The following is a 27573-nucleotide window of genomic DNA, read 5'->3' as shown; positions in this document are numbered from 1 at the left end:
AGGGAGTTGGAGCTTTGTAGTCCCTTCCAGCTATTTATTTTTGTGCACAAACTCCAACAGATGTATTGTGTACTGTATGTTGTCAGATGCAATGTTGTGTTTTATTATAAAATTGATGTACATGTAGGCATGCTCAGAAAGAAACATCAGTGAAAAATCGCTGAGTTTCAGTGATTGGATATCTTTGTGTTGGCAAAGGCGAGTGGTTGGCTGAGTGGCTTCCCAGTGCAATGTGTGGATGGCTGGCTGAAGAGTTGCCTTTACCAGTTGGCCAGTTGGCTCCCTTACCATCGATTCAGTGTCAGCTGAGCAAAGTGTGAATGAAAGCATTTACTGTGGGTCAGTGGTCAGTTATGGACCTATCAAAAGGTCCGCTTGTGTGTTTTTGTGTGTGTATTATTGACTTCCCCTTACATATGTGGCAGGCTTTGGCTCAGTGCTCACAGAGCATCTGCAAAGCTGGAGGCTTTTTTTTCTTTTCCATTTCTGCTGTTTGGTGCCGAAAGACATGCTGTACTGACCAGCTGACCGTGCTCGACATTCCTTTGCCTTATCGTCTTATCTCTCTCACACAGTCACATGCACAATTAGCTGAATATATGTATATGACCAACAGTGTTAACAGGATCATTAACAGGAACTGTTATGTAATGGTATCGTATGTGTTTGGCTATGTCTTACTTCTAGGAACACATTTTTTTTTAAATCCATGAGGTAAATAATTAAATATAAAGCTGAGGACATGTTTCAAGGTTAGGTTCCAGTTAGGCAATTAAAAGTTGAATTTAGAGTTAGTCTTCAGAAAGGTAATGTAAATTAATATAATGTCCTCTGAAGTCAAAGATTTATGGCTGTATATTTGCGGTGTGTGGAGACTGCAACCCTTCATGTCTGACTGAACATAAAGAAAGAAAAGCTACTGCATGTGTTTGTGTGTGGCTGGTATGTGTGCCTGGCCAACGGAGAAAGAGCCTGGGGTTCTTATCTGACCTCCCCGGGATGACCTTTCACCCCTCAAGACAAGCCTTTTGTGTCAGCTGAGCTAGAGCCTATGAGAGAGCATGCGCGAGTGCCTACATGTGCGTGTGTGTGTGACTGTGCATGTTTGTGCATATGTGTATAAGAAGTATAAGCCACATCAAAGCCTTAGCTAAACATTGTTATCTAAACCCCCCTTTGACCTCACGGTCATGAGACGTCTCTCAATCAAATTCATCCATGCCCTCAAAAGTCAGCATGTGCATGAAAGTTTGCATATATTAGCAAGTAGGGACTCACGAGATGTGTGCTGTGTGTTGTTGTTGTTTTTTTTTTTCATTAAAAAAAGAAAATAAACAAATCGAGCTCATCTTCTTCATTTGTTATTTAAAGGCAGCTACATCCATTTATTTAAAAGTGTTGAAGTTCTCAATATAAATGTACTGGTGGCAAAGTGCAGTGTGTGGATTGCGTGGTGCTCAGAGCTTTGGGAGGATCCTAACTGCAGGTTTGTATGTGTGAGGTGCTGTGTTTGAAGCCAGCAGTGGGAACAGGGTCCAAGAGGTCATAAACCACCACAATAGTGCCTCTCTCCCCAGGGTGAAACAGAGGCAGAAAGAGAAGAAGGGAAGGGTGGTGGGGGGTGGTGGTGACTTGAAAGGATCTCCCACTTCCATGCCAAGGAGAGAGGAAGGTGGGGGAGATGGGAGGAGAAAAGATCAACAAAGCTTCCTTAAAAGTTTTAGTTCAGAGATAATTTCTGTCATCTCGGCTGCATGTCTTCCTTCATGTGTAAGTGATCTCTGTTTTGCTTGGAACATGTAGTAAAAAGAATTAATTTAGGACCTATAACAGTAAGAGTACAGAAGTAATATAATAGAATGTAACTGAATAAATAGCACTAGACTATTTGTCCTTTACCTAGGTATTTTACACTCATACTCGAGTACATTTCAGAAACAGCTTCAAAGATGAGGTTTCCTCATCCCATTAAGAAATGTATTTATTCTTTTTTATATAGAAACTACGATAAACTCCCTTTTGCAACTGTAAACTGCATTGTCACAAAATCGTGACAACAAAATGTTTCTGAGCTAATAAAAAGGGGACTGTTTAGAGATATTTGGTACTCTTTTTACAAACATTCAATGATCTTCTAGCATGTGATGCATTGCTATACTGAAAAGTATGCAGCTTGATCAAAAGTGGCTGAAACAAAAGCATCTACAACAGTAAAATGCATTAATGCTGCAGTAATGTTCCTGCTAATTCTTAGCAAGATTTTGCATTGTGTTGGCACTTTTACTTAAGTAAAGAATCTGCATCATGTCTTCCTCCTTAGTTGTGCAGCTAGAGATTAAAGATGAGGGCATTTTTATTGAACAATACAAGTCCCAGAAGAAGATTACTGTCAGTGCTTTGTATGCTTTGAGAGTGTCCCATAACAATATGTGAAGAAAATCTCTCTTTGAAGTGATAGCACAAGGAACCACTTTTTATTAACAAGTAGCTACAAAACCACACCACACAGCTCAAGGGAAAGCCAATTCTGTTTCCTTAGATTGACAGCATTTGCCTATTTGAAGTTTAGGATTTTGGTTAAGATTCAGTAAAAGGTGGAGTACACCTCTCTGCTTTAATCTGCTTTCCCTTCCATTTCCCTCCCCACAGTCTCTTTCTGTGGTTGTAAAAAGATCAGACTGCGCTTTGGTAGAAGGTGTGATTACTTCCTCTCAGTCCCGACTGTGTTATGACAGGGCTTTTTGTCTTCTGCTCTCTACAAGACGGTGCAAGGCATTAAAAGCCAGCTCTGCTTCTTTACATATGAAAGTGTGGAAGCAGAAGGTTGACTGGTAAGGTATGTGTATGGGAAATGTGAGAGAGAGGACGTGTGTCTCTTTCCAACAAGTGTTTCAAGATGAGAAAATAAAACTGAAATCAAGAGAAGACTTGTCCCAGTAATAGATAGATAGCTAGATAGATGTTTAGGGAAAAGTTTAACCAGGTTTAACTTTTGTAAAGATATTAAACTCTTTAAAGGTCAGTTAAGTAAATGAATACAGCAGTTTTTATTATAAATGGCAGTTCATGTCAGTTTAAGTTAAAGACGATTTGTTTAAGCTGAAATTACAGAAAACTGAGACCGAAAACTAACATCTGTTACTCATTAATCCATATACCACGATATTTAAAACTGGATGTCATATTTTGGCTTTTAAAGATTTTGTACATGAGCCTCATGGTTTAGAGAACCATAGTGTAAGGTACTTACTCAGCTTTAAGGCTGTAATCTGACATGCAAGCCTTTAAAAAGAAATTAATCTACCCTTCAGGTTTCTGACTATTTGGTTCGTGTACCCAGGTTTGCCAGTCAGTAATGTGCAGCTTGTGTGGGTCTGTGCTTGTAGCAGCTAGTATATGAGCACTCAGAGGTTTGGAGGAGGGGGATTAAGTTGGTGTTTACTGTTCAGCCTTGTTTTTTTCTTGTTTTTTTTTTTTTTCTCCCCCTGTGTTGAATCAGTTTGTTCTCTCTGCAGCACATTTGGTTCTGACAGAAGTCTTTTATGAAAATACTCAGTGTTTTATTACATTTTGTATTATTATGTAATTGACTTTTTTTTAAAAAAAAAAAAAAAGAAAAACAGACTCATCTGTTTTAGAGTAGAGAAGCGAAACGAAGCAGGGAGAGAGCGGAGAGAGAGCGAGAGAGAGATGTACTAGAGCAGAAAGGAGAAAAACAGAGGGAGGGAGTAGCGTCTAGGTCAGGGTGCCCTGACACTGTCAGAGCAGCTGATTTTATATCATGCTGTCTGGACAGATTCCATCCACCAGTAACCACTGTTTAGACGTGTGTGTGTGTGTGTGTGTGTGTGTGTGTGTGTGTGTGTGTGTGTGTGTGTGTGTGTGTGTGTGCTACTTCAAAATCAATTCTACCTTAAAAGGAGGCCTTTTAACTATTTATGATAAATAAGACTTGAATGTCACCTTTGTAGGCTTTGTGTGTGCTTGAAACATGCACCTGGACCAAAGATAAAAAAAATATAACATACCGGTAGCTATTTTTTTAAGAAGTCCTGAAATCCTCTTCCTCTGAAATCATCTTCCATAGAAACCACAAACATCACAGAACTTCTATGTGGTCTTTTTCCCATCTTGCAGTTTCTTTTTCTAAAGTAACTAAAAAAAATACCATTAGCATGGACAAATTGTCCTGTACTGTCCATCACAAGATAAGGTCACTTTGTTTTTACAGGACATCAATGGGGAACTCTTATGCAGGCCAGCTGCGGACCACACGTTTTGAGGAGGTCCTCCATAACTCCATTGAGGCTTCACTGAGGTCGGACACGATAATACCCCGACCTGTCTTCTCACAGTTATACCTTGAGACAGAGCAGCCACTGGCACGTGACGGTGGGTTTTATGGATGGTCATGAGAAATGATATTTTGAACAACACAAGGGTTTGATGACTTTCTGATGTTCAGCTGAATCTCAGTTTCTTTAGTTTTTATTTTCCTGTCACGTTTTTTATGCTGAAAATGTAAAGATTTTGGTTGTGCTTCAAACATGCTAAACAGATGAAGATGGCTCAGAGTCTAATAGTCCTCCGATACCCTACCAGATGAAGCCCCCACCTGAGGGATGCTGCACCACTGACGGTTTGTATACATACACATAAACACCATATAAAACCAATAAACATACACTCTCAGGAATACATGTGCAAGATAGTGACTATAAATAGGATTCGGAGCTGGAACAGTGACAAGGAGATGTACCTTTTAGGCGTTACGTCCTCTGTGAATGCGTTGTACATGATGGGTGAAGTAATGGAGAAAAAATCAGGATTTGTACCTACTCTTGAGTTGAGCTGTCTTCTGTGTCTAATTTTGTATTCACTCTTTAATAAAAATAAATACAATAAAAATGTACTACTCATTAATTAATTTTCTTGACCACTTATCCAATTAAGGGATGTGTGTGTGCAGAATCTGTTCCAGCTGTCATCGGATGAAGCGCAGGTTACACCCTGGACTGTCAATCACAAGGCACACTGCCCTTTCATTTACTGAAAAGCACTTTTCTGTCCTGATTTTCCACTCCACAGGCTTTTGTCAAGCAGGCAAGGACCTTCGCTTGTCCTCCCTTGCTTCTGATCCCTTGGATGTACCCCCTGGGTTCATGTTGGTTGGAGTAAAGTCTCCTTCTCTTCCTGAGAACCTGCTGGTCTGCGCTGTGGACCGCCGCTTCCTGCCAGACGAACGGGGTCGTTACGCACTGTTGGGTGAGGGAGAAGACTGAAACAGGAAATTGTTGTTAACAAAAAATCAGCTGAAAGAGGAAAATAAAGAGTGCATTTGTGCCATTCAGTTGTGTGAATGTAGGGATACGCAAAAAATACTTTTTATTTTCTATACTTTTTATTGTAATAATTTTTTTTCATTTTGGTACCCCCAACAGGTTTCTCAGGAAACTGTATGGGCTGTGGAGAGAAAGGTTTCCGCTATTTCACAGAGTTCTCCAATCACATTAACCTGAAGCTCAACACCCAGCCCAAGAAACAGAAGCACTTGAAGTACTATCTGTACCGAAACAGCCAGGGCTTGCTCGTCAGAGGAGCTCCCATCTGTTGGAGGGGAAATGGTAAGAGGTGCACACATGTTAATGTAGTCAGACAGTTAAGTTGACTTCCTGATTGTAGCACAAACACCGATTTATTCAATTGTAGTGACTAAACACTGTAGGTCACAGATGTGCATAAACGTCTTTTTTCAAGAAACATTTGTCTTTGATCAGATTTAGATTCAGCAATTACTGGTGTCCATCTTCTGCATTAAATAGGATTCACATAAAGAAAAACATAAAGCACGGGGCAGAACCTAGATCTGCCTTGAAATATAGTTTACCATTTTCCAGCAGTTTATAGATGAGCCCTATCCCCTCTTAAACATAAGTGCTCAGAATAAAAAGTGGACTGTTAAAAGCATCATGATGCAGTAAAGATAAAAGGTGCTCTCTGCTGTTTTAATTTGTGGTCTTTTGTATTTATTTTTAAACAGGTAGTAGTCCATTGAATAAAATAAATTGCTCTTGATATGTTTTTTTTTTTTTTTTTTTTACTACTCCGCTCAAATTAAAGACAGGGAATGAAAAACATTGCCACTAAATGATGGTTTCATTGACAGATTAATTAACTTTATGAGAAGGTCTCAAGGTCTGATTTTATTTTGAAAATCCTTCTCTGTATATTTCAGTTAGCATTGTTAGGACAAAAAAAACAAAACACCCAATGCTTGTTTTAGTGTAAACAATGACCAAACTCTCACAGCTAATGCTGTAGCTTAGTCATGTACATATACAGCATTGTGTTTTTTTTTTTTTTTTATTCATTTAACATCCAAAAGCAAATCATATTCAAAATAATTATCCATTGTGTAGAATCTTTGGCTCATGTATTCCCAACCAAGTGAATAAGTAGTAAAGCCATAAGTGCAAGTGAGAGGTCATACTGGAGAGCGTAGACTGTAGACAGAGGCATAATAGTTTACTGATGAACTTTTATGAAGTGAAAGCGCTTGTGTTTTTTCATGATTTGTTAATCCTGAAGTTTAGGAGTAAAATGTGAGACTTATTTTAAAAACAAAAATCGGAGCTCGGGGTATGTATTGCTGCAATATTACCAGTCAAGAAATCTCTTAATGCTCGTTTTCAAAGCACGAAGGAGTGTTGATATTAAGAAGTGTGGAATATATATGTTGTTCTCATGGATGAAGCTCTTTTCCTATTTGCTTATTGTTTAATAATAAACCAAACTAGGTTAAACCCAGTGACGGAAGTTCATGTGTTTGGCTGGTTAAGTAAGTTATCGTCATCGTTCCCCACAAACGTCTCCAGGACCGTCGCGTTTTTACTCGATACTGTTTTTAATCTTTTCTGCTACATGGTTTTCTGATGCGCTTGTAACTCTCACTGACTGCTTATTAGTATGCCTTCCTCCCTGAGCCCAGTTTTAAGAAGGATGCCATTATTATTATGCCGTCTGGATAACTTTGCTGAACTTTCAGACCATGACTGGAACACTTTGTCTTCCCATGAACCTCGCACACCTGCACATTGATGCATACACACATTTAAAGCTAGCCGTTACAGCAGCTTGTTGCTGCGTTTCTGTCTCAGTGGTGATATTTTTTTCCATATCAGATGGCAGGATGAGACAGTTGGGACCCACCCTCTCAGAAGGCCAATCGACACCAGATGAACAGCCGCCAAATCAAGCATTGAGCCAGCCATCAGGTAACAAACAATACAGAGATAAGCTCCAGGAAAGACAAGTTGATTCTTGGGTTCCTTTTTGGTTTTTTGTCATCATTTTTTGTTTGTATTAAAAAAGATTTAATTGAATCATTTTCAGGGTGCAAGTCTTATTTAAACACAAGGCTGCTCAGGGTTATTGGCACGTCAAAAATTTGTAAACAGACAATCTGTATTTTGCTTAAATGAGCAAAAGTGAAGAGTGAATGCAATTATTACAGAAATAGTTTCAATGAAAAGTTTCATTCATTACTGTTGATTATTTTGACTCAACTTTGTTGTTTGTCTCTGCTAATGGCAGCTTCACATACGGAGGCACAAACAGCTGACGTGTCCCACACTCTGATAAATGACAACCAGGCTGTTCCCTCCAACACTCAGCCACCTTTAAATCAGTCAGGGCCTGGAAGACCCTCAGCTACAGGTACACTGTGCACTCCGGTGACTTCTGCAGTTTATTCCAGTTGGTTTAAAGGCTTACAGATGATATTTTGTTTAAAGGGGTTTTGGTTATGCTACAAATCTAATATCTCATAAAGTAGTTGCATACACAGCTTATGTAATGTGTTGCAGAATTTTTTTAATTTGCTGTTTTAACCTGATCTCTTGGCTTCTGTGTGCATGTAAACACAGTGAGTTTTGTGTCTATTGTCACTGACCCCCTCCCAAGGGTCCTCTCACCTCTCAAAGCAGAGCTCCTGCCTCCATTAGTCAAAACACTGTGTGTGAGTGTGTGTGTGTGTGTGTGTGTGTTATAACACCCCTGCTATACAGACGCCAGCCAGCTGCATTGTCTGCAGAGGGATGTCTTTTGTTTTCCCTGCTTTCATTTGCCAGCACTTCAGGCACTAAATTTCTACATCCCCTTTTTCTGTCTGTCTTTCTCCCGCCCTCTGCTTCAGTCTGTCACCTCTATAAACCAAGGTTGTAAAATACCCCGTCTCATCTTCTTTTTCCTGCTTTCTCTCTTATTGAAAAGCTTCCTTCCTGTCAGTGTTGTTTTTTCATGGTCCTTTTAACAAGTGGGCCTTTTATGTGTCCCCCATATTACAGTATTACAACAGAAACTGAAGAGGAAAAGACAGGTTGATGCATGACTAAGATGCAATTCTTTTTTCTTTTCTTTTTTTTGTTGGATTAACCAAAATCACAGATGTTCTGTTGGTTTGTTGACCAAGATTACTCAATGTTTTACAGAAAATCAATCCTAAAACAACCTGAGTTGTAGAAAAAAATCTAATTTAACAAATTAACTGTCAAAACATGCAGGAGAAGTAGAGTTTGCGCATCTGGAAAAAATGAGAAATGGTGCAATTTAAAGATTTAAATCTAATTATATTCCAGTTGAGTGTGTCAAGCTCAATAAGCTTTTTCTTTTTCTTTTTATTCATCTTTCAGGGGTACATGTAAATACTGGGCCTCCCAAAAAGAGGCACAAGGGCTGGTCACCTGAATCGTCTACCAGCAGTCTGCCTGAGAGCACAGCGAAAACGCCACCATCTTCATTGGCCTCATCAACTTTATCAGTGTCCTCTGTCGCCACCAACGGCTCCAGAGCAGGTACAATCAGGAAAAAAAGACTATATTTTACTTCTACTATGACTCTATAAACGTATCAACAAGACAGTTGTGTGTTGTATGATCTTCTTGTGTGTTTTTCTGTCTAAATATTTGTATTTTCCTTCTGTATGCAGAGACTACAGCCCAACAGGGTTCATCACAGTGGATCTCAACACCGCTTTCTCCTCCAGAGGTGCCAGTAATAGTTCCGGATCAGCTGCTGCAAACCTGCAGACTGCAACCTGTCATTTTCAAAGGTTAGAAATTTGAGTGAGAGCTACTCTACCTTACTAAGGCTGGAATTGTGCTCACACTTGGTCAACTGTGGATGCCATGAATGTGTGGTAGTTCCTATATTATTTATTTTAGTCTGCCTGGATAAAATGATATGCTGGTGTCCTTGTAGTGTAGGTACTGCAGTGTCACAATAAACTGGAGGACATGCAATCAATGTCACTCAGACCCAAGCAGGTCCTCGCGGACTCATGGATTAGGAATGTGTTGCACTTGAGTAAGAGAACATGCTGTTAGGTTTCACAAGATTATTTGGATTTGTGACAGTCCACATCCAGCTTGTATTTCATCATAATTTTCCATTCAGCTGAACTCAGCTTTTCTTACGGGTGAGTTTTTTTTAGTCAAAGGCTAGTTTAGCTTGCCCCTCCTCGTGGATCAGAGCCCAGCCAACACCTGATGGTGTTGGTCAGCCTCCCCTCCACCCTTTTAGCCCCTTTCTGTTTTCTGTAAACTTAACTTTGTGTTTTCACTAAATTTTCCTAACCTATCTGCCCTTCACCACGCCAGCCAACATCTTACCACCTGTTGTGTTTTTTAAATATTTGGTTCCTTCCGTCACAGTATTTCCATCCAAGTCTTCCAGTCTGCCAAAAAGTAAGACTGAGGTTGTGAGTTAAGTATGATGAATCAACAGCTGGAGCCTTCTTGTGGGTGCTGGAGCAGTAAATTAGTTGAAATAACAGGCGGTGATGCAGGACAACACCAGTATTGACATGCCCGAGGTAGAGGTGAGAGAGTCTGCTATGTAAATAGATAAATTGGTCCAGTTTAGTCTGTGTGAGGCCAAAGAGTACGAGGTGCCTGCCTAAACCAGCTTACAGACTTCACTGTGTTAACTGAAGAAAAATACAAATACATAGGTCACCTATGTCTCTTTTTTCCTTTTTTCTTGCATTCAGTTTTTGCCTTTTCTGCACCAACAACTTTATTCATTTGCATTTGTCTGTTAATGTATTACTTCAGAAAATGCTTACTTTTTTACATACATACAAGCCTTTAAGACATAAAGACTCATAAGACCTTTATTTTACTAATTATAAATTATTACAAAACTGAGGTTATTGTACTCGACCCTAAAAATCTTTCTTCATGCATTCATTACTTCTGTGTAGGGCTATTGTAATTCATGATTATCAGGTTGCTCTAAAAACACCCTGAAACATCTTCAGTTGATCCAGATACCCTCTCTACTTTTAAGATGAGTCTTAAAACTTTCCTTTTTGATAAAACTTATAGTTGTGACCCTGAACCATCCCTTAGTTATGCTGCAATAAGCTTTGGGTACTGGGGGACTTCCCAGCACTTCACTCATCATAAACCCTCTTTGTGTTTATACACCACTACTGTATTAAACCATTCAGAGATTATACTCTGGCTCTGTCTTTTGTCCTGTCTCTGTCTGAGCTCTTCTCTGGACAGCTGCCCCTCCCTGAGACTTTTTCTGCTGGAGTTTACTTCCTGTTAAAAAGGAGTTTTTCCTTCCTGTGATTGCTCATAGGGGGATTTGTTTTTGAAGTTTCTTTCTAATATTGTTGGGTTTTTCACTACAATATCAAGCAACCTGAGACAACTGTTGTGAATTGTATCTAAATAAAACTGAATTACATTTTTTTCCATCCTATTTCCAGCTGAGTTTCATTCTCCCTCATTCCCCGTTATGTCTATATTTTTCTTTATTTTATCTGTGCACTGCTTTTAATGTGTGCAGGTCATGGCCCTCTTCCTCAGCTGACTGGCAATGTAAGTGATGTACTTGTCAGTTCTCTACTTCAGAGCTGTTATCTGAGCTCACAAACACTACCCAGAGTCTACCAGCACTATGGGCCATCACCCATTCAACCACTGTCCACTGAGATGCAGATTCTGCTCACTGTCTATTACCTTGTTCAGCTTGGTAAGTATGCAATCTTTATTTCAGAAACACGCTGTTGTAGTAAACAGTTCATCAAAACTGTGGCTTTTTTACTCGCTAAACTGTTTTAAATGAATAAATGTTAAGTTTTGTTTCTCACCTCTATTTCCAAGGGTCTGACCAGGTGCCTCTGGTTGAGGACTTGGAACAAATATTCATGAGATCCTGGAGGGAGTCCCACCTCAGTGAGATCAGACAGTACCAGCAACCTCAAACAACTGGAACCCCAGGGAGGCACTATGGCATAGAGGTCAGATGCTGCAAGAAATAAAATAAAAAATAAAAATTTTTTTATACATCTATATTTGAATTTAGGAGACTTTAAGGTACATATCTACAGGGCTTTTTAAACACTTCATAACACCACAGCTTTCTTTTCAGCTGTTTAGTACAGTGAAGCAAATATTAATAACTTTTTCATGCAAAATATTTGAGAAAAAAGAGAGAAAACATAATGACAATAAATTAACAAAGTTTTCGTCTTACTCTGTCTCCAGATCCCCCCTGTATTGCCTGGGCTCCCCCAGTATCTGTCTTTGCCCTCACAAAGCCCACAACCCTTGACCCCCAGCCAGCTTCCCTGGCTTGCCCAGCTGGCTGCATCATCTTATGGTGAGGGCGTGGTAGTGTTGGGGAAGGATGTAGGATCTTTGACTCAAGGCCTCCACCTAACTTTCAGCAGGTTAATGGAAGGACGGCTTGAAAACACCAACTATGTGGTCATCATTGTCACTGCTCCAGGACAGGAAACACAGTCCTGTGTGGTAGTTACAGGTGGGATCTGTATTTTTAATGTATGCCTTTTATACTGTATGTGAAAAATGTGGTCTTTATCGTCTTTGTGTATTTTATTGTATTGTATTGTATTGTAGGTAAGCACCAGTGTCGTGCCTTGGCAGAGAGTATGTTCTCTCCCAGTCAGGGTCTGAAAGAAATTGCCCATCAGCTCTCCACTGGTGTTGCACAAGAACTCATCCACTACTGCAATTCCCTCGGACAAGGTGTGTCTCTCTATCTGTGACCTGTTGCTCTGTTTTAGTGATTGTTTCCTAACTTGTTGTGCGGCTTTGTTTTGCAGATGGTGATATAGATTCCCTTCTGGACAATGCCATTCTGGACAGCAGTGAGCCATCTCCTTTATCTAGCTGCCAAGAATCAGCTGAGGAGAGGAGTAATAAAAGTCCCATAGTCACACACAGTCCAAAGGACTCACATGCACACCTTTCAAAAGACAGCCCAAAAGACACAGCTTCAGGTCCCAAAGACACCTATTCAGGTAAAGCACACATGACTTAGTGGATACAGTAAGTGGATACATCAGAGTCAAGTGACATGGCCTAAAATTTGTTTTTGTATTTGTGTAGAATACTCTGTTGATTGGCGAGAGGTGCGTCCCATCCAGCTGGCAGTGGCTAGAAAGCTGTTGTCCCATGTTTGTGCTATAGCCGACTCCAGCACACAGAACCTGGACCTTGGCTCCTTTGACAGGGTCAGCTTCCTCATCCTTGTACCGCCCTCTGAGGTTACATTTCAGCAGACTATTCTCCACCTCTGGAGTTCTGGTTAGTCACATAAGTCTTTTGCCAGCAATCGTGTTCATGGTTCTTCATTAATCAAAAGAATCTGAATTAATGTGTTTATTCCTATATATATTGTGTTTTCCTCTGTATTTGTCAGGTGTTCTGCAGGAGCTTGGCAGTTTAGACCAGGCATGTGTTTCTCACAGAGAGGCTGAACGTTATGTGGTCAAGATGGACCACAGCGCTCAGGCACGTATTGACAGCCTGATCCGGGAAGCACACAGTAACTCGTACACACTTTACATCCTGGTCCACGACCATGCCCACTGGGATATTAGCAGGTTTGTGTGCAAAGTAAAAAGAAAAATGTAATGATTATTGTTTTCAGTTGTCATTGTTTTAACAGTATCAGAACTGGTACAACAAGAGCAAATCGAGTGTGTTTACTCAGTCTCTTTGGATCTCTTCCCTTTTGTCCCTCTTTAACACTCTCAGTGCAACCTACAGCAGCTCAGATAGTGGTTTGGGTCTTGTGGACCAACTGTTAAACTCCCGACAAGTCAGAGATGCTACAAACATCCTGATTCTGCACGTCACTTCGTTTCCCTTTGCTCTTCAGACACAATGCACCCGCATCAGTCCCTACAACGAGATCCACTGGCCGTCTGCATTTAGTAATGTAAGATTTAATTTTCTATGTGATTGGTACTCTCTTTTAGTGTAACATTTTTAGACTAGCAATGCCTATATGTTCACACAAGTGGCTAAATCTGTTGGCTGTGTGTATACAGGATGTGGACCTGTATCATGAGAGGACACGGTACTTTGGTGTGTCAGAGCTTTTGGAGTCGACTCATTCAGGGAACAGCCTGCCTCTGATGCGTTATGATTCCTCATTTGAAAGCATGGCAGCTACCTTGGAAGAAAGGTTGTGCACTCACATGTGTTAAATCAACATAAACACTGTATGATTAAAAAAGGAGTTTAAAATGATATCAAGAACACAGCAAGAAGGCTTTATGATCTTTCTGTCTCTGATTTCCAGGTTTCCAAAGCTGCACAGTGCTGTGATCCGGACCACAGTTTTGATCCAGCACTACTGTGTTGCTCTGATGGCTGTGTCTGGAAGGTTCAACCGTTCCCACAATCTCCAAAAACACACTTCAGTGGAGACCATGGAAATTGTACAGTCACTGGTCAATGCTGCACAGCAGTGTCCGGCCCATCATGGTCACATGGTACTAGTGCGAATCCCCTCTTTGGCTCTGGCAGCGTGGGCCCACCAACGGCTGTCCAGAGTGAGGAAGCAGCTGGGTTTGGAGGAGAATTTCGAAATCATACTGGGGAATCCCAAGCAAGCTCTGAGTATTGGACAGTCCTTTACAGATCAGATCAAGGTGGGGTAGTAATTCTTCAGAAATATGTTATATATGATTTCACCTGCAGAGAACTACAAAAGATTCTCAGATACTTTGAAAGCTGCATGTAGTCTGATTTGTCCTTCTGTTTCATGTAGAAATGGTTGAAGATCCAGGATGCTGACTGGGTTCCTTGTACCTACTTGGAGCTGGAAGCCCTCCCTTGCATCCTGATCCTTTCAGGGGCTGAGCCATTAGGAGAGTCACTTCCCAGGTATGCTTACTTGAATTTTATTCATCCCTCCCTGATTTTTCACATGACAGTATTTACCTTTGTTCTAGTGTTAGTGTTACTTTCTGTTTTGGCCTTAACAGATTAAAAAGGTATAACCCCACATTTTCTTGCATCACAGTCAAAAAAGCTGTCATAGTTGTAATTTTGAGTTTAAACAAAGGGGTCGTTCTTTCAACAGGTCCCTAAAGTACTGTGACCTTCGAGTGATAAGCTGCTCATACCTGCAGCGTACCACGCTTGAACAAGAGTTGGGACTGGCTGCTTATCTAGTGAAGAAAGAGTCACGACCACCACAAAACCTTGGATCAGGAAGTGACCTGCTCGAAAGCGATGCTGAAAAACTCAGTAGTACTGACAATGAAGAGGAGGAAGGACAAGATAATGGTAAGATTTCACAAAAACTATATTTCATATCTAAAGAGATAGATAAACTCATTTTGTTTGGGAAAATGATAAATGCTTCTTCTTTTTTTTTTAAAGAAAACATGCTATATATTTTCTTCTTCCTGGTATTTTCAGGGGAGCCCAGCCAGCCACTCCAGGCATGCCCAGATAGTGGAGCTCTGGATCTTAACCCTGCTCAAAGCGCCACCTCTCCAAATGTTGAGAAGGTGGCCTTGGATGCCCCACAGTCTTCCTCACAGTCACAGACTCATCTTCAGCCACAGTGCTCCTCTCAGTCTTTTCCATGTCCCCAAACTGCACCAGAATCCCAAACGCAACCTTATGCTCCATGTTATTCGCAGTCTCAGCAGATCTCCCAGCTGCAGTCCCAGACTCAAATTCAGCTGTTATCTCAAACAAATTCTCAACCTTACCTTCAAATGCCCCCACAACAACCGTTACTTTCCCAGATGCAAATACGCTCTAAATCAACATCATCGGGCTCGTCCTCTCCGCGAGCCTCCTCGCCTGATCCGAGCTGCTCCTGGGCACGGGGAGCGAGTCGGCCACCTTCTGTGCTCCTGCCTCGTGCCCTCTACAACGTCATCACTGCAAGTGACAGCAGCGGGCTTCCACGATGTACTTCATTCCTGCCACACATGTCTGTTGCATGGGCAAGCAGTTTCAGGTAGGGGACATATACAACAATTTATAACACATATGTGCGTATATTTCCATGTTTTTCATATGAACATTGAGCATATAGAACAGCGATACTGAAAGTGAAAGAGTCTAAAAAATATTCCACAGTAATATTTTGTGAGTCAAAATATATACAACCAATCTTGTATTTTGTGTGCAGGCCTTTACTGAGTAAAATGATGACATGTACAGAGCAGTCACTTTATTATCGTCAGTGGACGGTCCCTCGCTCGTACCACATGGACAGCAGCAATCGCACAGAAGGCCGAAGTGACAACTTCCACCCTCGCAGGTTGCTGCTCAGTGGCCCCCCACAGGTGATTTCTGTTTTTATTCGTTTTATTCAAACTCGAGCATATGTTGTACTTTATATTCACATTATTTTATCTTTGTTGTTTTCCGACATCAGGTGGGTAAGACAGGAGCATACCTGCACTTCCTGGGCATTCTGTCGCGCATGCTGATCAGACTGATGGAGGTGGATATCTACGATGAAGAAGACATCAACTGCAGTCTGTGCATTTCCTGTAGCTTTCACCAGTTTTTAGATTCTTATGTTACTGTTTTTGCCGCTGCTTGGATCATAAAATCATATCTGTCAGTACAGATTGTACATAAACCTGTTTTCAATGTATTCATTTGTAAATGTTTTGTATCTTCAGATTCCCAGACAGAGGAAGTGCAGTACCATCCAGCCAGTGCTCCCTGGCCCAACCCAGAGATTGCGAGGACGATGCCTTTCGACTACACCATCCACGACTCCAAATATGATGACATCAGCACCATATACTGCCCTGGATATAAACCGAACTCTGAAGGTAAGTAAAGCTGGAAAAAACTTGATCTATTTATCAATATATTAACACAAAGCCAAAACTATATGTGCATAGTATGAATATTACCTGTAGCTGTGCTACCTGTTACTTTTGTATTTTGTTTTTTGGTCCTTATCTGCCTTTGGTTGTTTGTTCTCCAGGAAATCCTGTGCGACAGGAAGATGTGTACCTACGTCGGCGGACAGCTAGGATAAAGTTGTCTAAGTATGCAGCCTACAACACATATCATCACTGCGAACAGTGTCATCAATACCTGGGCTTCAACTCTAGATACCAGGTCAGGACAGTACATGCAAGCAGACAGAGTTAAAAAATCGCACTCAAACTGTCTTTGACATGTGAACATGACAGTTGTCTCTACTCATAATTTAGATGTGCGAGTCAACACTGCATGCTTTCACATTCACTCATCTACTGCTTGGGGAAGAGATCCAGCTCTACTTCATCATCCCAAAGTCTAAAGAGCAATACTTCAGCTTCAGCCAACCCGGAGGCCAACTGGAGAGCATGCGGCTGCCGCTCACTTCTGACTGGGTGTGTTCTTGATCATTTAACTTGATCATTGAAAATAAATGTTCCCCTTTCTGTTCACCTCACATCAAGAAAAAGGTGGTAATTATAATAGAGAAGTAGAATTTAGAAGAAGAAGTTTTGTGTGTCAAGATTTAAAAGGAATTCTTTGCCTTATCTGCTTCCATTTTCATCCGCTGTTTTTGTTGACTATTTCTGTGAACAGATTTGTGGGGTTTGCCACAGTGCAACACCCAGGTGGTTCCACTAGGTGGTGCAATTAGCTTAGCAATTGCTAAAATTGTCCCACCAGCCCAGCAGTTCTTATTTGTTTTCACAAAATTATGCAAACAAAAGATTCGGGTTTGAGAAAGTATTGTTTGAAATTACAAGATTTGTTTCATGCATCAGTCAGAAATGCTCTGATCTGTGACTATTTCCTGGACTTTAAATAGAGTTTAAATTCAACATAATCTATATATATTTTTAATAAAATCCTGGGGTATCCTGAGGACGCTGTTAGTATAGCCTGCATGCATTATTTTAATTTATTTTTCCACATAGTAATACAGAATTTTATTAATGAAATTCACGTTAAAAATAACAATTTTCTTTTTATTAGCATTATTTTTATTAGGGCCCGAGCACTGACAGTGCGAAGGCCCTATTGTAATTGCTCTGTTTATTATTATTATTATTTCGGCAAATGAATTGGCCGTTTGAGGGCCTAAACATGCTCGAAAACTCATGAAATTTTGCACACGCGTCAGGTCTGGTGAAAATTTACGTATTTTAATGTTCTCAGACATGGCCAGGGAAAATTAGCTCAGTAGCGCCACCTAGAAAAATGAAAAACGCGAGCCCCCGATATGGGTATGACCTACATGTTTGAAAGTCGGTACACCTATATAACGTTCAGAGTCGAACAAAAAAGTCTATTATGGCAATGTCCTAAACCCAACAGGAAGTCCGCCATTTTGGATTGAAGGTGACATTTTGGCTCTGATTTTACCGTTTCCATGCCTCGAACTTTAACGAACTCCTCCTTGGGGTTTGATTTCATAACCTTCATATTTGGTCAGTGCCAACTACACCCTTGTGCCATGTTAAATTGCGGAGCTTTTGAGTTTTCACAATACTATGAGGCCGTGACGCCACGGCGAATTTCGATGACTCGCCATGAAAATCTTATTGCCTCTCATTTTGTCATACATTTTCTGACCTTGACCAAAGTGAACACATATGATAAGGCTCCACCCCTGAACATATTTCAACTGCCATATTTGACATCAAGGACAGCGCCACCTAGTGGGAACAGGAAATGTCATGTTTTACACTTTGGGGTACAGTATAGTGATGGGTGACATCTGCAGCCTCAAATTTCTCCAGGAAAGCCTTAAGGAGTTGGTCTTGGGGTACAGTGAAAACTGTGGCTTTTCACGAAAGGGTGTGACCTCAGCAGCATGGCGAACTTTGATATCTCGCCATGAAGAAACAAATTAGTATAACTCCATGAAATCCAGTCTGATTAGTACCAGACTTTACAGGCATGATGTCACACCCGCCCTGAACAGATTGATGTGCCCATTGTCAGGAATATGAAGAGCGCCACCTAGTGGGAACAGGAAATGTCATGTCTTACACTTTGTTGTACTGATTTTCACAGGTTCATAGTGGCCACCTCAAAAGCGGTGAATATCACCATCAGTCCCTCGTGATGCTTTAGTGCAAAAATTGTGACTTTAAACTGAACGGCGCACCCTGGTGGCAACGCTGTTCACCATGAAAAATGAAGTGGCTTTTGAGGGGCTTGGAAAGTTTATAGAGGCTTGAAATTTGGCGCACACCTCCATTGTGCTTAAGGCTTTGTTGTTATGTGATCATTTTCATTGAATAGCACAAAATGGCTCCACAGCGCCCCCTACAAAATTTCAAAACATCAGCCCCAGCTCTGTGTTTTATGTAGGAGTCTGAAACCTGGTAAGCTTATAGGAGATATCAAGATGTACAAAAAAGTCTCTTGGAGCAATATCCCAAATCCAACAGGAAGTCAGCCATTTTAAAATTAATGTGTAATTTTTGTGACATTTTCCCCTCTTTCCAGGCACCGTTCTTTGACGAACTCCTCCAAGGGATTTCATCATATTGAACCAATCTCCAGTGTGTGGAATCTAAAGACCTTTGTGATGTTAAATTGCGAAGGTTTTTACGTTCAGGGAAACGGGGTGGTCATAGCGGCATGTGGAGTTTCAGTCACTCGCCAAAAAGCAGTAATCTGCTGTCACTCAAAATCAAAATGTCCAATATGTCCCAAAGGTCGCAGGCGTGATGAGACTCGAGCTCGGAAATGTTTGTTATGCCATTTGTCAGTAATGGTTAGAGCGCCACCTAGTGGGACGACTATAATCATGATTGAATGAGATGAAATGTTAGCTGGTGGTTGAATGCATGAATGTCATTAATGTGACATCAGATCGGAGGTGCTGGTTGTAGGTGTTGGGCGTAGCTCGACGCGATGGGGTGCGAGGGCCCTCATAACGCTGCTTGCAGCTTTAATTTTATTTATTTTCCCCCTTCTTTCCCAGAGCCCAGACTGCATCAAGAGTCCAATCTTCACCCCAACCACCGGCCGTCACGAGCACGGTCTGTTTAACCTGTACCACGCCATGGATGGAGCCTCTCATCTGCATATCCTGGTGGTCAAAGAATATGAGATGGCCGTCTACAAAAAGTACTGGCCCAACCACATCATGCTGGTGCTGCCCACTGTCTTCAATGGTGCTGGAATAGGTATTTTACTCATGTTAGTAATAAGTAAACTGTTATCCATAGTCTTCCATAATCTGGAGGGTCGACAGTTAGTTTACCCCCAATAAATGGGAGGATTTTATCCTGGATGATGAAGCCCATGCTGTGTAAAATCTATGATGCAGATCAATCAACTGTGGGGACTTCTTATGGAATAAGGCTGTAGTCAAAAGTATCTTCTTCATCACCATTTTGGTGGACTTATTCTTATATAGCTGCTTTCTACTCAGCTTGAGCACTTAAAGCACTTTATGCGACTTGCCTCATTCACCCATTGACACAGCTTCACACAAGCCCTTTTTTCTAGGCCTAAGTGCTCTTAATCTATAGCATTCATACGGATGCATGGCGAGCAACTTGGGGTTGCTATCTTACCCAAGAATACCTTAGCATGCAGACTGGAGCAGCCAGGGATTGAACCACCAAGCCTCCAAGTATTCTCAGCGACAGTCAACCCAAGTTTTAAAGTTTTTTTAACCAACTCGCAGGTGCTGCTCACTTCCTGATTAAAGAGCTTTCCTATCACAACTTGGAGCTGGAACGCAGCCGACGTTTGGAGGGAGGGGGTCCAGCAGGTGATGTCTGGCCTTTCATCATCCTGGCTGATGACTCCTGTGTTATGTGGAACACAGTAGACCTAGAAGCACGCAAGTACATAGTGACAGATTATTTACAACATAATTCATTGTATGAGTTAAAGGACTTGTTGTTTGTTGTTTTATTTTCTGGTTTGATTTAACACAACCAGTGTTTGATTTCTGTTTTACTTAGTGGCCCACTAGAGCACGCTGTGTCACTGAAACAGGTGCTACAGCACATGGAGGCCTGTCCAGACCTATCTTACTATGGTCTATGTGGCATCAGGAAGTGGAGCAGCCGTGCGCTGACAGGTCAGTGGTGACCATAGCAGTAGAGATGCACCGACTGCAATATTTTCTTTTTTCTGATTTTTTTTCCTATGACCAGCTGATACTGATTTTTGGCAATTTCTTTTTTTTTTTTTCTAAGCGCTATAACTGATATTATATACATGCAAAAATCAATTTTTCTTCATTGAAAAATATTATTTTCATAATAAATAATTAAACTTTATAATATCTGCCAATTTGCAGTACATTACAGGTTCTTGGTCTCTCTTAAACAACTGAAAATAAAGTAAAAAGAGAAGAAGGGGTAAAGGTCAATGGGTGCACCCAACTTTACTTGATGTATTTTACCTCACCAAAAGCAGGTGTAGCAGATTGTTTATAAGAAAACAAATCACAGTTGCTTCCATTATTTCCCCGCATTTTTCTAACTTAATCCGGCAAACAAACTTACTGATCAGAGATTATTTTTTTCACATAAAAAAGCAACTATTTAAAATAAGTTGTTTGTGCCTTCAAATAATATTTATGGTAACTTTTTTCCCTTTGTATTAAACCAGGTAATGTACTGCGGGAACCCTTCTCTCGAGGTCATCTTCATGACTTCTTCCTCCTCAATGTTGACCGGAGTCAGAATGTCCAGTATGACCAGAACCGCTTCACCTGTCATGACGTCGATTTCACTCTGAGGCTGCACAGTGCCGGGCTGCTTGTCTGCAGGTTCAACAACTTCAGTGTCATGAAGAAGCAGATCGCCATTGGAGGATACAGAACATTTATTATCAAGACAAAGGTATCGTCCACAGTCAGCAAAATCAAAACATAAACTAGCAATCATAAACTGGGCAACAGATAGTCATTGATATTTTTTTCCTTGTCATTCTGCAATTACATAAAAAAAAAAAACGTATTACTTTCACAAGCTATTGTTAATAAGCAAAGAATTTTGTCTCCAGATGACAGATGTTCCCACCTCTGTGAGCCCCTCACAGTACATCTGTGCCCCAGACAGTAAGCACCTTTTCTTGGCTACACCAGCTCAGCTCCTTCTGGAAAAATATCTCCAGCACAACAGCCATAAACTGTTTCCACTCAGCACCAAGAACTACACGCACCCTGTACTGTCTGTGGACTGCTACCTTAACCTGGGACCTGAGGTATACAGACACACACACTCCACATCTACACATACATGTAGACATGGTTTTAAAAAGAAATTACACAAATAAGAAATTCTAATATCATAATATCATAATATCTAATATTATATTTCAACATACACTTCATAAAGACTCTAATCTTCTTGCTTCCTGTAGGTGACTGTGTGTTTTGTGAGTTCCAGACCTGATTCTGTGAACATCAGTACAGCAGGGTTGCTGTTCAGCGGCCTCCTCCTTTGTTTTGCAGACTCCTTTGTGACTCCCGGGTTCCTCAAGAAGTTCACCTTCCTTAAAGGTGCAGCAGCAGACCAAATGTAGACAATAAGCATGTCTGTTACAGGTGACTCATTTAAGAAGAAGTCAAAGCAGTGTGCAGTGTAGAATTTGGAGCGGATTGATATCATTCTGAATATCAGACCAGCAATCTTCTTCACTTCTACTTAAGTAAACAAATACCAGTAAAGCTAGAACAGTTATAATTTACATTAAGTCCCACAAAATAAGAGCAAATTAGTCAGTAGTTATCACTTTATATTGATCAAAGAAAAAAAGGGAATAAAGATCAGGAAAGTACTTCAAAAAGGTGAAGCCATGCTCTCGTTGTTGTAATTATTTCTTGCTCTGTGTCACTGTTGTTAAAGAGTGTCGCTCTCCCTCCTGTCTGCTTGCTTTAGGTGCAACTCTGTGTGTCATCAGCGCAGATCGTAGCTCGCTGAGGGAGACGGTGGGCAGGTTGGAGCTGGAAGAAGAGTGGAGGTTTAGGCTCAGTGATGAGTTCCAGACTGCCAATGCCAAAGAGGACCGGCCGCTCTTCTTCCTGACTGGAAAACACATATAACTGAAGCAGATGTGCACTTTTGGCTTGTCGTAGACAGGACTGAAATTACTAATTGTCAAACAGAACAAAAACAGGAAAGGGATTTTTTTTTTTGTTCTGTTTTTTTTTTTTTTTTTTTTTTTTTAAGCTTTATGTGCTGCTCCATGAAATAGGTTAATGTTCGTGTTTTGGAAATACATTTATGTTCTCAGCGAGATATACTGATTGTCTGAGATGTCTGGGGACTGTACGTGCACAGGAAAGAGGCATTTTTATCCTTGAAACAAAGTTGCTAGGCTCCGTAACTCACAGTGCTACTTTTGATTTTTGTGATATCTGTTTGCAGATTCAGTTGTTTAGAATTACTCAGTGTTTAGATTTCTTTGCAGGTGCAGGCAACACGGAGAGCTTTAAGGAACGTGGAGGCAATCATTTGTGTGACATGGTAGCTGGCTTCTGTCGATATTTTTGTAGGGTTATTTTTGTAGATGCTTGTTTTGCATGTATGTTCTTACATGTCAAATATTTTCAATTATATTTCATCAGATTGTTATCATGTAAAAAATAAATTTGTTTCAGTGTGTGCAAGAATAAGAATTCTGAGCTGTTTATATCAGATGCAGGGCATTTTTTGTGCTCCAGAAGGCTGTGTGATTATTTTGTTTGTACGTGTATAAGAAACATTAATTGACTGTATTTTGTATGTACAATTTTGTATGCTTTTAACTGTATAAATGTACAGACATTTTAAATAACTTGTGTTTGTTTAAATGTAAAACCTGAGACATCATAAAGGCTCACTCTATACAAAAAGCAAACTTTAATAGCTACATTATGTCTATTACTGGTCCAGTGCATACTTTAAGTACAAAGATTTTATAGCCTATCTAGGTAACATTTCAGTCCTATATAATTTTGCTGTCATGTGGTGTCAGATCAGCACCTGAAGCAGCAGGATAGTACAGCAGCAGTGGATGCTCTCAGATTTCCTCCCAAGTACTCCATTCTCAGAAAACGCTTGTTGATAAATTTAGTCCAAAACACTTGCTGCCCAAGCATTAGCAGCTCAGTCAAAACAACAGTACACATTACAGTCTAAGGACTCATCCAGATACACTAAGAACTGCTTTTTCACTGTCATGAAGATAGTTTTTTCATACCAGAAGACAAAGTTTTCATAAAATATAGCTTTAAATAAATCAGTAACTACTACACAGCTTTTTGACATATCGACCATCTAAAAGGACTGAACTGCTTCTTTGTTGATTTTTTTTTTTGTCTGTTACATGTAAGGAATATTTCCTGATTTCCTGCCAGATTTCTGGAGACTCCTTGAAGAACATTTCATTAAGAAGCAGCCATTTATGACATGGAAGAGGAAGACTTCACCAGCCACAGTGAGGATGAAAGCCCCAATGGCAGCTGGTCCTGGGTAACAGAACTAAATATATACTGCACGGATGCATGAGGCAGGCAGAATAACATAAGTTCAGGCTTGTACTATAAACTTAATTGACATTAAATCAATAAAATAAAAAGGAACCCAAAACACTACAACCAGTGAGGAAATAGGTCTGGAGTGTCCACATATGGGACAGAAATTGCTAGTATAATCAAATGTAAAGACAGAAAGATTTCAGAGGGACTATAGAAAATTGCTAAAAGAGGAGCACTGTGTGCAGATGGAGGAAGTGTAGGATGTGTATACTTTACACAGCATTTTCTGCATGTCTGCTGGTTTTGTAGTTAGAGTTGATGAACTCTTGTCTGTGTGCAGTCAAATCACGTGTTGGATTAACAGCTGATATCTCCACACATTACCTCAAGCCCACATGTGTTATAAAGGTATATAACACATCAGTCAGTGATGCTGTTCCACAGCAGTGCTTTGACCCCACATTTTTCTTTTGCACCTTTAACATCTTCCTGAACTTGATCTATAGGGCAAGATTCATTCAAATATAGACGCAGTTTGGAATATAGAATTTCAAAAGCAATCAGTGTTTCATGCACATGCTGCTCCAACATGCTGTACGTTAGTGTTGTTTATACAGGATTGGCAGCAGTGGCTTTAACCATTCACGTCTGGCCTTGGAATCCACTCTAATCAGATTTCTCTAAAGCCCTGTAGCACGCACTGCAGTACTGCAGTGGGGACAGACTCAGCAGGTCTGTAGTGTGTGGCCCAGGCAGCTTTACCATTGGCTCAACCAGGCCAACCCCCCCAAACACCACCCCCATCTCCGTGGTGATGAAAAGATTGCATTGTGGCCCAAAGGGGGAGTGCCTGTGAGAGATCAGGCAACCCCTGCCTCAGGAAACGACCCACCTCCCTCCAGTCGTTTGCAAGCACTCTCACGTGTCTGATATGTAGTAACACTGCAAGGCAATCACTGGAGCAATTGAAAGCTTACCGGCCAGCAACCACCCACCCCCACACGCACACACATGCACTGTAAACACACTGAGATGAAACACTTAGCATGTACATACATGCACAGTCACATATAGTTTGAGGCTGAACAAGGCAAATATTAACCTGCACACATATGCACGAAAACCACATGGCCACAGTCTAATTAATGAAATTCCTGAGATTACACTAAAACCTGCCTCAGCTTTCACTTTTATTCCCTTCACACATAAAAATGCAAATGTGTATCTTTCACACAAGATATTATGGTACTTATTTTTATTGCAAATCATTATTTTTATACATTTAACCTTGTTGAGCACCTGACCCACTGATGACCTCACACACTGCAGTAAATAAACCATCACATCTCTACACTTATTTCTTTCTGTCATATATTCACACACAGCAGTAACAAGTATTAGCATTCTCCAGATTCGCTGTTGTCTGCTCCGTATTCTTCCAGTCTCTTTCTCTCCTCTCCTTCTCCCACTCTAGTTGGCTATGTTTTCCTGCATGTTGAATGCTCCAGTTCTTAGAAAACCCAACACGTGTTTCCTTTCTCCCCCCCGCCTGGCGCAATGTATGTGTGTGTGACACCATGATAAAGTGCTCCACAGCAAGGCGGTGCAAAGTATATTTGTAATGACAGCAGAATTTGATCCACAGTCATGAACTGTATCACATGGGATTGCAGTTTCATGCGGACCGCATATACACATAAACACACACAGAGGTCTAGAACAAGCAGGCGTGGGGGCAGTTGGATGGGAGTTGGGCTGGTTCTTAGAAACACTGAGTAACAAGAAAAAGCCATGAGACCCAGTTCGGGGAGACTTTATGTCGAAACTTTTTTGTTTGTTTTTCTAAAATGAGAACTCTGAGTACAGACTCAACTCAGGGCGCCATATATAAATGTAACTTTATCAGATTATGGATTATAGTTAGGAACATCTGACAGAGGACTATAGATATGGGAGTTATCAGTTTTCTCATCAAGTCAAGTCAAGAAAGTGAATAAGAGCATTTCGCCAAAATGATGAAATAGAAAAAATACAACATTACAAGCATTCATTCACAATTTAAAATCTGCTGCTTTATATTGTTGGAATAAAGGATTATATTACCCTCCTCGTAGGATATGATTTTGCTTAAGGTTGCAGTTGTTGAACTGTATACATCTATAAAGTATATACACCAGTCGAGCATAACATTATGACCACTGACAGGTAAAGCAAATAACACTGATTATCTCATCATCATCATTAATGCTGGTTCTGATAGAAATGTGTCAGATTACACAGTGCAACACAGTTTGTGATGTATGGTGCCTTGTATATCTTTTCTGAATGTTTTTTGAATAGTTTTGCATTTGGCTAGGGCCAGTGTAACTATTGCTAGCATGAGGTGATACCTGGACCCTACAGAGTTTGCATAGGTAGTCCCACTCCTCTAGGATGGTGCACCAATATGTGCCATTGCCAGAAGGTTTGCTGTGCCTCCAAACATAGTCAAGAGAATGGAGGAAAATCCAGGAGGCAGGCAGTAAGGTCAGTTGTGTAGGGCTGTAGAAGATACCCATCAACAGGACCAGTATTTGCACCTTTGTGCAAGGAGGAACAAGATGAACACCACCAGAGCTACAAAATGACCACTGGTGTGAATGTCTCTGACCAAACAATCAGAAACAGACTTAATGTGAGTGGCCTGAGGGCCCAACTTTCTCCAGTGGGCCCTGTGCTCACTGCCAGGACCATGAGGCCTGACTGGCGTTTGCCATAGAATACTAGAAATGGCAGGTCCACCACTGGCACCTTGTGCTTTTCACAGATAAGAGCAGGTTCGTCCTGAACACATATGACAAACGTCTGGAGGGTCTGGAGAAGATGTAGAGAATATCATGCTGCATGCAAAATCCCTCAGCATGACCAGGATGGCATACCCATGGAGAGCCACACAGATCTCTACAGGCTAGGCAACAGCACCCTGACAAGCGTTAGGTATTTGGATGAAATCCTTGGACAGTAGGCAGTTCCTGGAGGATGAAGGAACTGATGCCATTGGTTGGCCGCCATGCTCGCCCAGCCTAAATCCAATAAAACACCTCTGGGACCTGTTTCAGTCCATCTTACACTGCTAGGTTGCACCTCAGACTTACTAGGAGCTCAGTGATACCCTGGTCCAGCCATTGTCTCGTTAGAAGCCCCAACGCTGTCAGGCATGCGGAGCCCATACAACCTGAGGACTATTTTAAATAGATGCTAAGAAATTTGGGCAAAATCGATTAGCCTACTGCTGCATCAATTTTTCACTTTGATTTTTAAATTCAGTCGATGTGTTTTCAAAGTGTTCCTTCATTTTTATTTTTATAGCAATGTATTAGATAGATAAACTACCAACTGCAGTTACAGGTTTAGTTTCTCCGGACAGATGGGTAGACTTTTGACCACTGAGACACAGTCAGTACATTGCACAATGCTGATGCCTTCAAGCTCTCTGAATGTCAGTGCTATTCTTGTCTCCTTGGCTGCTCATACCAGGCTTGCATGTCTTCAGAATTAGAACAAGGTTCTTTTCCTTTTCTCTTGGGTAGATTTCAGTAGAAATGAATACAGTGTGATTTAATGATGCCATATCTAAGTAATTTGAGTTTTCCAATGATGTTACAGTCAATACTCTGCTATGTACTGTATTATATGTAGAATGTGACGTTTCAATCAACTAAAACATGAAAGACATTAATATGTCATCACTGCTGAAGAACTTAATTCTTATTTAACCCCAATGTGTCCTCAGAAAATGTCTCAGATAATCCTCCCTGTTTCCAAAGAAGGATGCTGTAT

The 27573-nt window shown here is 40.8% G+C and overlaps 1 protein-coding gene across 1 annotated transcript; it reads left to right on the top strand.

Annotated features, from left to right (window-relative positions):
• Positions 1–1700: 1700 nt before the first annotated feature.
• On the top strand, positions 1701–22372 carry greb1 (growth regulating estrogen receptor binding 1). The gene is made up of 34 exons (XM_085353388.1): positions 1701–1770; positions 4232–4392; positions 4559–4639; positions 5089–5265; positions 5442–5624; positions 7182–7274; positions 7594–7716; positions 8691–8852; positions 8987–9109; positions 10858–11043; positions 11175–11311; positions 11559–11835; positions 11934–12062; positions 12140–12337; positions 12426–12623; positions 12739–12922; positions 13077–13260; positions 13373–13509; positions 13627–13978; positions 14098–14213; positions 14413–14618; positions 14754–15306; positions 15481–15637; positions 15730–15832; positions 15983–16138; positions 16297–16433; positions 16529–16690; positions 19252–19456; positions 19963–20125; positions 20246–20364; positions 20901–21133; positions 21297–21497; positions 21657–21795; positions 22175–22372. Exons 2-34 carry the CDS (start codon positions 4239–4241, stop codon positions 22336–22338), a joined length of 5892 nt encoding a protein of 1963 aa, XP_085209514.1. The 5' UTR covers positions 1701–1770; positions 4232–4238; the 3' UTR covers positions 22339–22372.
• The last annotated feature ends 5201 nt before the right edge of the window (positions 22373–27573 follow it).

The sequence above is a fragment of the Diplotaxodon limnothrissa genome, linkage group LG1, assembly GCF_057381915.1.
Source record: "Diplotaxodon limnothrissa isolate DT_005_m linkage group LG1, D_limnothrissa_male_GT1.1, whole genome shotgun sequence".
In the NCBI taxonomy this organism is placed as follows: domain Eukaryota; kingdom Metazoa; phylum Chordata; class Actinopteri; order Cichliformes; family Cichlidae; genus Diplotaxodon; species Diplotaxodon limnothrissa.
This window is presented reverse-complemented; position numbering and strand designations above follow the sequence as displayed.